Source organism: Miniopterus natalensis, chromosome 1, assembly GCF_054644295.1.
Source record: "Miniopterus natalensis isolate mMinNat1 chromosome 1, mMinNat1.hap1, whole genome shotgun sequence".
Classification (NCBI taxonomy): domain Eukaryota; kingdom Metazoa; phylum Chordata; class Mammalia; order Chiroptera; family Miniopteridae; genus Miniopterus; species Miniopterus natalensis.
This window is the reverse complement of record NC_142081.1, coordinates 171002743-171017403: the sequence shown is the minus strand read 5'-3', so window position 1 is coordinate 171017403 and position 14661 is coordinate 171002743. Positions and strand designations below refer to the sequence as shown.

At 38.2% G+C, this 14661-nt stretch overlaps 1 protein-coding gene across 2 annotated transcripts in view; it reads right to left on the bottom strand.

Annotated features, from left to right (window-relative positions):
* PPAT (phosphoribosyl pyrophosphate amidotransferase) overlaps window positions 1-14368 on the bottom strand; it is a 33620-nt gene extending 19252 nt beyond the window's left edge. For both annotated transcript variants that reach the window (XM_016207478.2, XM_016207485.2), the window contains exon 1: window positions 14226-14368. In XM_016207478.2, coding sequence (XP_016062964.1) covers window positions 14226-14353 — 128 coding nt within the window. In that variant the 5' untranslated portion in view covers window positions 14354-14368. The remainder of the gene's footprint in view (window positions 1-14225) is intronic.
* Between the last annotated feature and the right edge of the window lie 293 nt (window positions 14369-14661).

Sequence of the window (14661 nt, the reverse complement as noted above, 5' to 3'; positions counted from 1 at the left end):
TCAGAGGAGGAAGTGATAGGGCACTTATAATTTCCAAAGACTGAGCACCTGAATTAATCTGAAATATAATTATATTACTTATAAAACTGTAGAACACATATCCTTATGTAAGCAGGGATTTAAGAGGTGTTTTCCTTAGGCTTCTTTCTCCTAGGCCTTTGCACCCTGCACTCCCCTTGATCCCTGACTGAAGCAATTAAGGAGGTGGTCCAGCTGTGAATGGGTTAAGATATCACCTTATCGAGACGAAGATGCATGTCCAAGACCAAGATGCATGGCGGGCTGACCTAACAATGAGTCAAGGTATCACCTTATCGAGACATCGCCAGGCGACCAAGATCAGAAGAATGACTTCCAGGACTGCACGTAGCTGCATTCCATCCCAGCCTCAGTTTGCCCCATATAACCCGATCCCTCAGGCCACTTCTTAAGACAGGTTTTGGATGCTCATATGCTCCCTGTCGTCTTGTTTCGTATCAATAAATGCCTTATATGATTCACCCCTGCCTCTGTTGAATTGGATACAGTGACAAGCAGCCCGAGCCCCACTGGGGATCCTGGTAACAGTACCATTCTTTTGTTTTTACTTAACCAACTGTAAAAGTACAGGACTTCTGAGTCCATGATATAGACTGAAATATCAAAGTTGATTAAAACAACTGACCTGTTATGCTGTTTTTCACAAGGTAAAAGTTAATTTGAAAAAGATGTTAAATACCACCACTTTTTAAGTCTGTAAAATAGAGAAAAAAACACTCATTAAAATGACACTAACTGCTAGTGCCAACTGATCCTTATGTACATCTGATTTGTTTTTGGAAAATAGGTTGGTGTCTGAAAATATTTTAGGTTTTAATCAATAAGAGTGGCAAAAAACAAGACCCAATATATTGCTCAACTATTGTTTTTCCACAGCTCCAAACAAGACAGGATTTTCTGCTTTATATTAACATTCCCATTTTCCTAAATTTATAAATAAAAGCACTAAAATACCAGGAACTGATAACTTCATTACTTGTTTGGAAGAACAGCTCCATTTTAACAATAAGTAAAACAAAAAGAGATTTGATAGATTAAATTATTTAGGTATTAAAATAAGGTTCTTGACCTGCTGTGTTAAGTCTAACACTATTTACATAGAAATTGTTCACTGTCTGCAGAAGCCAAATACATCACTAGGCAAAGTGGGGAAATCAAAAGCAGTAATGAGACTTCTTGGTCAAAGTCTTACAGATGCTACTCTTAAGAGAATTGTTCAATTCAAAATCTGTAATACCCACTATATGTGTATACCATTGAGCCACATGCATTCAGTCTAACCACAGGAGGGAACCATGAATAAAATGTAACACCCAAGAGAAAATGGTAAGTGGTATAATAAAGTTACCAAATGAGAAGGGGGTTAAAATGATAAGATTGCAATTGGGTTAATTTGGATTATCTGAACATCCTGTTTAAAGCTTATTAATAAATCATTTGGTTAAAAAAAATCCACCCAACTTACATACTCCCTTATATTTCTGATACTATACCAAATTCTGAGAAAGCTTTGCAGTCATTACCATGTTAAACAGCAATTACATTACTCAGTTAATCACCTTGCACTTTTCATCATTTAAATGCTTTCGATATGGATTAATGTTAAGTAAGTCACTCATTCTAAAAGGCCTTGATTTTAACAAGAGGTTGGTCTACTGAAGATGTGGATGCTAATAGCTCCACTTAACAGGATCTTTGTCTAGTCCTTTCAGAGATCCCCATTGCCCCAAACTTCCCAGTTTCACTCATAGCACAGAGCTCATAATTACAACTTAGCCATGTATGTGTAAGGTATCTCAAACCACTAATTTAAAAACCAAACTCTGTTCCCCCATCAAAACTGATCCTCCTACAAATTGTTTCCACCTTAGTATCACTGTATTTCCGATCACTAAAATAGAAATATGTGAGATATCTTTGACCTTTGGTCAGTCACTGAGTTGTTTTTTTTAATATATCTTTATTGATTTCAGAGAAAGGAAAGGAGAGGGAGAGAGAGAGAAACATCAATGATGAGAGAGTCATTGATCAAGCCCGCAACCCAGGCATGTACCCTGACCGGGAATCAAACCCCGATCGCCTGGATTGCAGGTTGATGCACAACCACTGATGCTCGCCAGCTGGGCGAGTCACTGAGTCTTGAAAAAACTCTGACATGCCTTATAAATTTTCTTTCCTGCTTTATTCTCATTACCACCATCCAGAACTTCACCACCTATTGCATGGAATATTAAGATAACCTCTTAACTGGTCTTCCTAGTTTTCAGGTCCTTTCCACACATCTCCCACAATGCTACTGGTTGCTAACTTTAAAATTTTAAGTTATAAAATTATAAGCATGTTAGTTAGCACTGTTTACATTTAAAGTAACCTTTAAGTTATACCCAGAATCATAATTTATGATTAAATGTTACTTATGGTTCCATAATATCTAATTGAGTACATATAACAGAGTTTAGGTCACTGCACCCTTATACAAATGATGCTACAATCAATATATTTTGTCCATATTTAACATACTTTAGGAGAGGCTATCAGAAGGGAAATTAGTAGACAAGGCATAGCGGAGAGGTATGATTACTTTGAAACCTATTGCTAAAGTAACTGCTTTCCGAAAGAATTGTAGGGGTGGTGTTGGGTGGGGGGAGGCTTTGCAAATTTAATAAATAATGGTTTGTAATGGTATATAAAATCAGTAACTTTTAAATTTGTATTTATTTAACTACTAGCGATAGGGAACATTTTTCTATATACTCACTTTTCCAAACTGTTTATGTCAATTGGGATATAAGAAATTTGCACAATCTCCTTTGCCTTACAATTTTGGCTGATTTTTATGTGACCTACAGAACTCAAAAGTTTTTTAATGTGATCAAATATTTCCTTTTCGAAGGCTTAGAAAGCCATCCTTTTTCCAGATCTGATTCATTTTAATGTCTTCTGGTTTTTTTACGGCAGAACCAGCAAAATTTTTATTAGTGTATGGTAAACTGAAGAAGGAGAGAAAATGTGCTCTTTCCACTGTTGGGATCAACCTCATGTAAGTGGTACAGAGAATCTGGAACCCTCTGCTAAGGCAACAGGTAGCCTGGCTGAGCTTTGGCAAAGTACCCTAACATAAATTCTAAGAGGCTTCATGCTGTGGAAATTATAATCACCCTCAGCCTCAGAATACCTTTGGCTACAGCTGCCACATTCCTCCAATGACCAAGTTTCCACTCTCGCTCCCTCCTCTTACCTTATATAAATGCATCAGGAGTAATGATTGAAGAGTTTCACTTTAAGATCTTCAAAGCATGGGGCCCCCTGCATACAATTTTGGAATTCATTCTAGAAGTGATCAACTTAAGAGAAAAAAAGACCCCTGAAGAAGTTTGGGGGAGAGCTTTTCTTTTTCGCCCCCCACCTGTATGTTCAGTTCCAAGCCCTTTTCAACTGACATAAAACTAGGCCCTAAACCAGTAATAGCAAACCCTACCTTACCATCATCAAGCTCAGGTGTTAAATTATCTGGGTACATGTTACTTTACACAATTCTCCCTAAAGAGAATTTTTATGTAATTTCAGAATTTTATTTTCCATGTTCTCAACTAAATCCAAACCATTCCCTAACTCCAATTTAGGCTCAAATAATTATTAAACCTAGTTTAAAGTCTTTGATTTTGAGAGTTTAATCATTGTGCCATTTGAAAACAGTGGTACTTCCCTTATTTTTCATTTGTTTTTCTATTTTAATATAGAAATCCGTAATATAATCCTTAAGACTTAAGATGATAAACAGCATTCCTCTTTTTATTCTTTAATGGAGTGTCTCTAAAGATAATGATGAATCATTTTAAATGAATGTTTATGTCATTAAAACCACACCTAACATTTGATCTAATGTAAAAGATAATGCCATTTCTGTTATGCAGTAAATAAAACTGGAAAAATATACATGAGAACAATATAAAATAAAGTGACTAAATCTTTAATTCAGAAATTACGAAGAGCAATCAAAATGTTCTTAACTACCTCCTGATCAGTATGCAACATCATTCTAATTAAGATCATCTTCAACCTCTGTGCCAACTGAATTCCAAATTCTGTATGTTGGGTTCCTTTGAAGTATATTTAATTTTTTTCTCAATATTACCTCATTTAATTACTTTTTAAAAAGCCTATGCCTCATTTTATGAAAACATGTAATAAAAACACCCAAGCCAGCCCAGTCAGCGTGGCTCAGTGGTTGAGCGTCGATCCATGAACCAAGAGGTTGCTGGTTTGATTCCTGATCTGGGCAAATGCCCCAGCTGTAGGCTTGATCCCCAACAGGGGGCCTGCAAGAGGTAGCAGATCGATGTCACTGTTTCTATCTCTCTATCCCTCTCCCTTCCTCTCTTTCTAAAGTCACTAAAAACATATTTTTTTTTAAAAAAGCACCCAAACCATAAAACAAGGAAATCAAGGAGAGACTTCATTTTTCAAGGTTGGCATGGTTCTTTTAAATGACATATTCCTTGGTCCATTTAAGCATAACTCAGATTAATTTCTGGAAAGTTAAGTATATATTAATAAACTAATTACATAAAATATTTGACCATATATGCCAATAAAATGAGATTTTTCTGATTATCTTTTATATTGTATCATTTAACAAGTGCCTACTATGTTAAAGCACTAAAATACAAATATAAAAGATTTCATTTAAAAATGTAATTTACTTTGAAAACTATAACCATCTCTAGAAACTTGCAAAATTGGCAAACAATTCTAGTAGAAATTCAAAATAAACCATGTCAAATGGGATGAAAGGAATTAGATTTTTCTTTAAACCATATTATACCACTTTGTTACAAAACATGTCTCTCACAGATCTATAATGCTTCATGAATATGATCAAATTCAGCTCAAGCTACTAGCATTACCAGTTATGTTAATCTGATTTTTATTTTCCTTATTCTAAAAGGAATTCTGTTCTCTTTCCAGGCAATATGTCAGTTACATTAGAAGATAAGGAGGACATCTCAGGAAATCCTTTACTTTGGGTTTCTCATGTCAGACTACTAGAACTAGGTATAGTATAATGAGCCAAAAACAAACACTTAGAATTAGTTTCTCTCTTTTTTATCAGTCTATACCAAAAAAAAAAATCATTTTTAGAACAAATGATTTCTTTAACAAAATGTAAATTGTCTAGAAAGATTAGCCTTCTAATGTCCAACCTTTATTCTTCAAATATAGTAAGAAATTTGATGGCCAAAATTACATGTAATAGCTGCTTAATATTTAATGAGCAAATCACTTAGCATTCTGGGGAGTCTAAGATACAAACATAATTTTACATTTAAAAGTAAATATCAAATTCATAACGAGGGCAAGGATGGTTTTATTCACCCAATTAAAATCACCATAAATCCCCTTTTTGCTTCTAAATTCTTACTGAGGGTTAAACCAAATAAGGCAAAATACTAAAAAGCATTTCAAAACAAAGACATTAAATAAACCACAAATAAGAACTCCCTACCTCAGGATAATGCTATAAAGTGTCTTTTAATGACTTATATTCTCGGGTCTGAACTACCCTTTTATTAAACATGAACATGAAACCTAAAGAAAACACAAGATAATATGGTTGTTAAAATAACCAATATAATGTCAAGTAATGTCATTATAAAATGAGTTGCAAAACTGTGCTAGAAATCTAACAGGAAGGCACAATGTTATAAAGGATTTATAACAAGTGGAGACATTCTGCATAGGAACAAGGCATTTCTGGCACATTTCTTTGCATTAAAAGATCATAGTACTTCATTTAAAATGGCATTTGGTTTGGCCAATGGGACATCTTTTTTTCCCACAAGGAGTAAAAATGCACCAATTGTTGTAATGCGGTTCATCAGAATCCTTCACTTATGACTAGTGCTGGTTCCCAACCCTGACTGCACACTAGAATTGCAATTTGGGAATGAACAGTGGGGTGGGGGTGGCACTCAAGTAGTCATTTTAAAAAACTCCCGAAGAGATTGTGATATGTAGGCACTGGAAATCATTAGATAAAGAAAAAGGAGAAAATGTAAACTGCTCCCACCTGTCCTATCACAAAACAAAAACTGTCTTGATGAGCCACCTTCTTACTTAATTATATTGCTTTCTCCACGGAAATATTACCAAATTATATATTCAACTTTCACTATATACTAACATATACCCCTACATACTGAAGGAGTGGGATAGAAGAAAAATGATAAAGAAGAAAGCTGTTCAAAATGTGACTACTTGTAAGCAACCCATGTATATCTCTTTGTCTCCCCACCTAACATAGGTTAACTACATCAATAATGGAACCCCCTTTTATTCTAACTGTAGCGAATGAAGGAGGAAAACACTGAACAGTAGCAGAAGTTTCATCTGCTCTGATAAAAGCATACAGCAACTAGAGGGAACAGTGAGAAGTAAAAGGGTATTTGAACAAATTGCTGCCAAGCTTCAGAACTCTGGAATTGAGAGAGACTGGAAGCAGTGCAGAACAAAGTACAAAAACTTACAACATGAACACAAGACTGTAAGGACAGCTCAAGAACTAGGCGTAACTAAGAATATGAATTTTTTTACTGAATTGGATGCTATTCTGAGACAAAAAGAACAGAAACATTCTAAGAATAGGAATCCCATGCTGGAAAACAAGCCTCCAAATGTAACAATGAAAGAACAGAAGATAACCAGAAAGGTAGGAAGGCAAAGAAAAGTAATCTTAATATCGTGCTGCACCATATAAAAATGTCCAGTAGCGTGACATTAGTATAGTCTAAGTTAAATAGGTTTCATTAAATGCTATTCAATAATCTAATGCTGAATTTATCATGAAACAGATTTATTTGATATTATTGATCTCCTCCAGAACATAAAAAATTGTACAAAAGTTATAAAAAAGGAGGAAATAAAACTGGATTTCCAGAGTGGAGTTTCAAGATAGACCAATTTTAATAAAGCAAAAATGCAACTCTAGATTGCAGAGATTTAAACAAGTCTTCATACCAATTGTAGTAAAACTGTGAGTAAACAGAAAAAGGCACTGAAGAATTTAGAAAAGTATAAAATCTCTAAGAATGTTTTTGAAATGTAATCTCTTCTGGGACACATCATAAAGTTCTTTAAAATGAGTTTAACCCAAAGGACTTAGGTGCAATGCATATAAAGACAGAAAAGCATGAAATACACTGGATGACTTCTAGACCAGGAGTCAGGAAATCCAAATTCTAACTCAGTCTCTCTGGAATGTTGAATCAACAAAGTTTCTCCCCTAGACCTGAATGTGAAATGGAGAACTGGACAAGATAGTCTTAAAGACCTCTACTAACTGTAATGTTTCTAGATCTCAACACCTGCCTTAAATGATGCAGTCCTAATTCTCAGAATATGAGTGTTTGTCTAGGGGAAAGAAAGGGGAATGGTAGAGAATTAGGATTGAATAATAGTGGTGGGAAGTCCTAAAATGTTTCACTGGTAGACAAGAAAGATACTGGTCTTCTAGAGAACGTATACATCTGCCCCAATAAAATTAAAAGAACTAGACATAAAGCAGCCCAACAGATTATGTTCCTAGAGTAATTGCTGGAGATGCAGCTGAAGATGACTTCATCAGTTACATGTCAGAAGATCTACTTAGTGACTCTAACACCAGATAGCTATAGTGACCTAAGACTAAAAGATGTTTACGGGTGGGGAACTAAACTACAGAAAAGCAAAAACCACCACAGTATTTAGTACCAGGTTCACTCTAAAAGAGAAAAATAACAGAGTTTAAAATACAATTCTAAGAGTGAATAAAGAAAACAAACCATTGTGTATCTCATCATGTTTATACAGCCATTGCTGGAGATGCAGCTGAGGATGATTTGCTCAGTAATCTGTCAGAACTAAGAGAGAGAGATAAAACAAAGTCCTGGCACAGGTAAAACAATATTCTTTGTTTTTTTGTGTGTGACAACATACATGTTATTGTAAGATGTTGCTCTGAATTGTGTGACCTCAATTCAGTAAGCCCTAACCCCCAATGTAATTATTTTATGTTAATTTAAGCTTTCACATGAAAATAAAAACAAAGGTATAAACCCATTAGGATCCTAGCATGTAAATATATATTAAAAAAATTAAATAGGCAAGGATTTTAGGCACAGAGAAACATCAATTTGCTGTTCCACTTATTTATGTGTTCCTTGGTTGCTTTTTGTATGTGCCCTGACCAGGGATCAAATCTGCAACCTTGGCGTATTGGGACAATGCTCTAACTAGCTGAGCAACCCGGCCAGAGTTTATCAATGTCAAACTTCTTGATGTAATAGTATATATTACAGTTGTACAGAATGTTACCATTGGAGAAAACTGGCCAATGTTGTGGGTTCAATCTGTTATTTCTTAGAACTACATATGAATCTACAATTATCTTAAAAAAAAAAAAAGCCCAGCCAGTGTGGCTCAGGGGATGAGTATCCACCTATGATCCAGGAGACTGTGGTTCAATTCCCACTCAGGGCACAGGCCTGGGTTTCGGGCTCGATCTCCATGGGGGGTGTGCAGGAGGCAGCCGATGAATGACTCTTATCATTGATGTTTCTCTCTCTCTGAAATCAATAAAGATATATTTAAAAAAAAAAAAAAAAAGCAGCTAGGCCTGGCAGGGTAGCTCCATTGGTTAGAGCATCATCCCCATATACCAATGTTGTGGGTTCGATCCCTGGTTGGGGCACATATAGGAAACAACCAGTGAATGTATATGTAAGTGGAACAACAAAACAAATTGGTGTTTTCTTTCTCTCCCTTCTTCTCTCTCTCAAATCAATAAATTAAAAAGAAAAAAAGTTTATTAGGTGGCCCTATGTGACTCCAGAGAATGACCTGTCATTTAAGGTCTTGATATTGCTAAAGAAGCTAAACTTCATCCCAGTGTCACTGTGCAAACATGTCCTGAATAAGATCTGGTCCTGCCCAGCTGGGAGTAGCTCAGCGGTCAAGCATCAACCTAGGATCCAGGCGATCACCGTTCGATTCCCAGTCAGGGCACATGTCTGGGTTGAGGGCTCAATCCCCAGTCGGGGGTGTGCAGGAGGCAGCTGATCAATGACTCTCTCATCATTGATGTTTCTCTCTCTCTCTCTTCCTCTCCCTTCCTCTCTCTGAAATCAATAAAGATATATTTATTTAAAAAAAAATCTGGTCCTATCCTTAGGTAAATCTTCACATACCTACTGCTGTATATATTTATGTGACCCTAACCACCTTTTGCCTCACTGGTCTATTAATACAAACCAGCCCTACCCCGTTTGGCTCAGTGGTCAGAGTGTCGGCCTGTGGACTAAAGGGTCCTGGCGTTCGATTCCAGCCAAGGGCATGTACCTCGGTTGCAGGCTCGATACCTGGGCCAGGTAGGGAAGAGTGCAGAAAGGCAACCAATCAATGTGTCTCTCTCACATCAATGTTTCTCTCTCTCCCCCTTCCACTCTCTCTGAAAAGCAATGGAAAAAGTATCCTCAGGTGAGGATTAAAATTTATATATAAATACACACACACACACACATATATACAAACCATTGCCTAGTTTTACAATAATCATTACAAGCAACTACATAGACATCTGTACATAGAATGTTTTTAAAAAAACAAAAGTGTCCCGACCATAGCTGGGTAGCTCAGTTGGTTGGAGCATTGTTCCCATTCACCGTAATTGCAAGTTCCATCCCCTGGTCAGGGCGCATATAGGAAGCAACCAGTGAATGCGTGAATAGGTGGAACAATAAATTGATGTTTCTCTCTCTCTCTCTAAAATCAATAAACAAAAATAATAAAAAAATTGGTTTTGATGTCCCAGGGAATAGGAGTTGGCATAAAAGAATACTACCATAGCACTGTTATACTTTAACACAGCAATATGTATCTGAGGAGGAGGTTTCCCCAAATTACAAACAGCTGACTTGTAAACATCCTTTATATATACTGGTACACAAGAATACATCCATGTAACATTTTCTGGGCTAAGTACCATCAGTTTCTTAAAATGTTTATCACCTGTCTGCTGTAGTATCTGAATGTGACAGTTGCTAAAACCACTTATCCTTACTCTTTTATATGTATTGCAATAAGGATCATTTTTATTTACAATTAGGATCACATAAGAAAACAAGTACAAGAGCTCTTTGTCGAGCATTAAAATGTAACAATGAAAGATGTTACCAAACTGGGTCTAAAAGTGCTATCATACTCCCAAATAGAGCATACACTGTACGTACTGGCTTGTGACTTTTAAGGCAGATTACTTCTAAGATTCTGAAGGTGGTCAAAACTTTTACATGGCCATTTAAAAGTTCAGTTATAGATGGAAAATGTTCTTGTCTTCAAGGTTACAGTTTTGATCATGGAACCCAGCCTTGCTAGTTTTTCACACAATCTTCAATTGCAAAAGATTAGAATTTTGTAAATAAATTGCTATTCTCTGTTTTCTGACAGAGGAAGATACCATAAATACTGCCTCAGTAGAGGTGGGCGGCCCCAAAGCACCACAAAGTATCACTGGGTCAGGTATAGGATCTAAATCATTCCATTTTAACAGTTATTTTGATATTATGGGAAGTGCTTAATGTATATCTCTATTATGTACTTTTCCCAATAAACGTATTGTATGTATTTTTGTTGAGTATCTACCCAGGAGTGGGATGGAGGGTCATGGGTATGCATATATCCAGGTACTGTTCTAAGCATCTCACAAATATTAATGCATTTAATTCCTACTACAACTCTATGAGGTAGGTGCTATCATCGTCCCAATTCACAAAGAAGGAAATGGAAGCATAGAGAAGTCTGTGTTCTTGAAGCAGTTGGCTACATTGCCTCTCTGTGAAGGGCAGGGACCACACCTGTCCAGTGTGGTTGAGTTCCTAGTGCCTACAACAATGCCTTACATATGTATATCTCCTATCTTGAACAATTTGTTTCTCAACCTAGCTGTTCACGAAAAAAATGTCATTTGCTGTTCTCAACCTGACAACCCTTTCATGCTGATATCCATTTGATCAATCCAGTGTCTCTCAGGCAACAAACAAAGGAGACAATGAGTGAGTATGAGTCAGTTTACCGATAACCCTCTTGTTAACATCTCAGGAAATTGTGCTGTGAATATTTTCATGTTTGTTTGTTTTTAACTTTTGTTGCTGATTATTACTAAATATGTATCCTAAGAGGATCCTAAGAGGGCTAGTGATAGCAGCAAAGTGAAAAGGAAAGTTGTGAGAACAACGATTGAGCTTAGAAAAGAAATACCTGTAAGAAAGGTTAAAATGGAATCATTTGGGGATCTGGAATGAATTAATTCAATTTACGTTATTTCTAAAGGTAAAAAATGATTTGGTTTTCTAACAAATTGCTTCTTGAACAGCCTTCTGGAACAAATTAAGCAAGAGAATTGAGGTTCCACTGTACTTCTGGATGAACATATCTGAATTTAAGTATCTAGTACATGACTGTCTAGTAATTGATAATCTGTTTGTTTTTATATGAAATACATAATATTATAACTTTCATGCATTGTTATCTCTGAGACTAAATATTTTAGGTCAGATTATGCCTAAGACACAAACCACCAAATACAATACAAAAGTGACAGAAATATCAGCTTCTAGATTTCTTGTTTTAGGAAGATAATGTATAATGAAAATATTCCTTCATCAAAAAGGAAAAAACCCACAATCAAAGCTTGTTGCTGTTGTTTCAAAACTAACCATTGAACCCTAGCAGGTTCTCTCAATGGTTAGAGCACCAGCCCACAAACAGAAGGGTCTCGGGTTGATTCCTGGTCAAGGGTGTGTACCTTGGTTGCAGGCTCAATTCTGACCTGGGTCAGGGTACATGTGGGAGGTAACCAACTGATGTGTCTCTCTCATATCAATGTTTTCCTCTCTCTCTCCCCCTTCCACTCTCTGAAAAGCAATGGGGGGGGAGGGAAATTCTCCAGGGAGGATTAAAAAAAAAAAGTTGTCCTCTCACCTCATTTAAAAAACAAAACAAGCCCGGCCAGGCATGGCTCAGTGGTTGAGTGTCGACCTAGGATCCAGGTGATCGGGGTTCGATTCCTAGCCAGGGCACATACCTGGGTTGTGGGCTCGATCAATGACTCATCATTGATGTTTCTATCTCTCTCCCTCTCCTTTCCTCTCTCTGAAATCAATAAAGATATAAAAAAACAAAACAAAACAAAAAACAACCAAAAAAACCCCACTGAGTGGAAGGGGGTGAGGAAGTAGGCAACAGACCACCACTTATCAGTGTTCAGTGTATATAACGAACCATTATATATTAAGCTATGATAACCTATCTAGGCTTGCAGGTTTGACATTCCTTGACTCAATGCCATATAAAAACATTAGTTCTTAATCTTTAACCCCCTACCTACCAGTTTAGAGTAACAGAAGATTTTATCTTCCAGACCTAAGGGAATTTCATTGTTCTTCCAATCAGAGTCAGTTCCCCTAAAGGGTGAGGAATTTACTAATTTAAAATTTTGACTTGAATAGAATTATGGTGAGAACCAGCCCCCTCAGGGCACCCTAATGATTCTACGTTTACACAAGAGAAATCTTATATAATCATACAATCACATTTTTATTGCCATTATCTTGTATCATCTCATCTCATAATTCTTTCACATAAAAGAACCTGTAGAAAAGTGCACGTAACTAGAAATCAAGTTGTAATCATTAAAAAAAACAAACATCAGCCCGGCAGGGATGCTCAGTGGTTGAGCATTGACCTCTGAACCAGGAGGTCATGGTTAGATTCCTGGTCAGGGCTCGATTCCCAGTGGGGAGTATGCAGGAGGCAGCTGATCAGTGGCTCTCATCATTGATGTTTCTCTCTCTCCCCCGCTTCCCTTCCTTTCTCTGAAATCAATTAAAACATACAAAACTAATGTGGCTCTGGACTACCATATAGATTTTACTTTTTCCTTGGATTATATATCTAATCCTCTCTATATATGTATTTTAAAACAAAGTATTTATTACAGGCAACCCACAACTGGCAAAGATTAGAGTCATCCAAGTTAAAAATATTCTTTTTGATTTATCCCAGATTCTAAATGACTCTTAGGAAACAAGGAATGGAAGATGTGAAACTCAAACTCAAGTACGTGGGACCCTGAAAAGAGGGAAAAGACTACTTCTAATTTAAGCTTGTTGAGGGAAAGCTAATCATTTGAAATGCCTTTATAAAGCTGCACCCATACTGCAGATAAGTGTTATTGCCAAGATCCTTAACTTGTCTAGAAGTTGTTGCTGTGGCATTGCCTTATTGAAAACTTTGGAATACTCTCAGTGATACTGTCAAACCTGAGTTCGTATTTCTTAACCCAACAGAATTGTTTATATGCAACTAACAGTAGGTCAGATAATAAGAAATAGATAACGGAAGCAAAATTACTTAAGTCAAAGGAATCTACCAATTTTTCAAAATCAATGTGTATTTTGCCACACAGGAACTACTCCCCTCTCCCTTTGTTAAAGAAGGCAGTTGCTCTTTGGCATCTTCTTACTACTAACCTTCTCATTCATTATCTAAAACGTAAACCAATGAATCTTTTGCAGATAGACTATTCCCTGTAAGTGGTTTATTTTCAACTAATTTATATGTGATCTATAACCGGTAGTCCCTTTTGAACACCTACATGTCCTGTTTCCCCGGATTTGAACTCTAGGATACTAAATTCCCATAGCTATGACACATTCAAATCAACAACTGGCTTAATAGGTCTGCCCTTGCAAACAAAGCTTGTGATTGTTGGGGGCTCTGCGCGAACACCTCAAGGAGGTGTTGGTCCTGGACTAACAGCCACCCCACACAAGTCTATCACAAGTGCAGCTCCAGGCTCTGCGAAATTAAAACGGGCCAGCAGTAGGAGAGCGCACACCGGAGGGAGACGAGACACCCTACAGAGCACTAAGGGTGGGGGGTGGGGAGACAGGCCAGCGTCCAGGCAGGCGAGGGAGCCCCCGCGAACGCCTTGGTACCCTCGTGGATGCCACAGGCAGCTACTGGTTCCGGTGAGGTCCGGCCCCCGGTGCTCAGGCGCACGCACGATCGCCGACTCGGGCCGCAGAAAGCAGCCAGGCTGACCGGGAAGCACGCGCCACACCACCCCCACCCCTCGCCGGGTCGCTCACCGGTGCTGCAGCCCCACGAGTCCCAGAGCGATCACATGCGGCACATCCAGCTGCGTGGGCCACTCTCCAGAGCTAATGCACCCGAACACGCCACACTCCTCTCGGATCCCCAACTCCTCCAGTTCCATGTCGCCAGAGAAAGCACGTGGGAGCTGCCGCCGCCGCCGCCGCCGGGGGTCTATGCACCAACCAGCTGCCTGCACGGCCCGTACGCCTCAGAAGCTTGCTCCAGCGTCCGCGGCTTCCTTCCCAGCGGCCCAAACCCCGCTACTGCGGCGGCGCGTGCTTGCCCCAAGTCAGCGAGTAAGCGTGACTAGCTTGCCCGCACCCTCCGGGCCCACCAATGAGAGAGAGGCTCCGCGGCCGAGGGGCGGGGCCACGGGCTCCGGGGAGGCGGGGCTAGTTCGCCGGTGGAGCCCCGCGGGAAGCGAGTTTT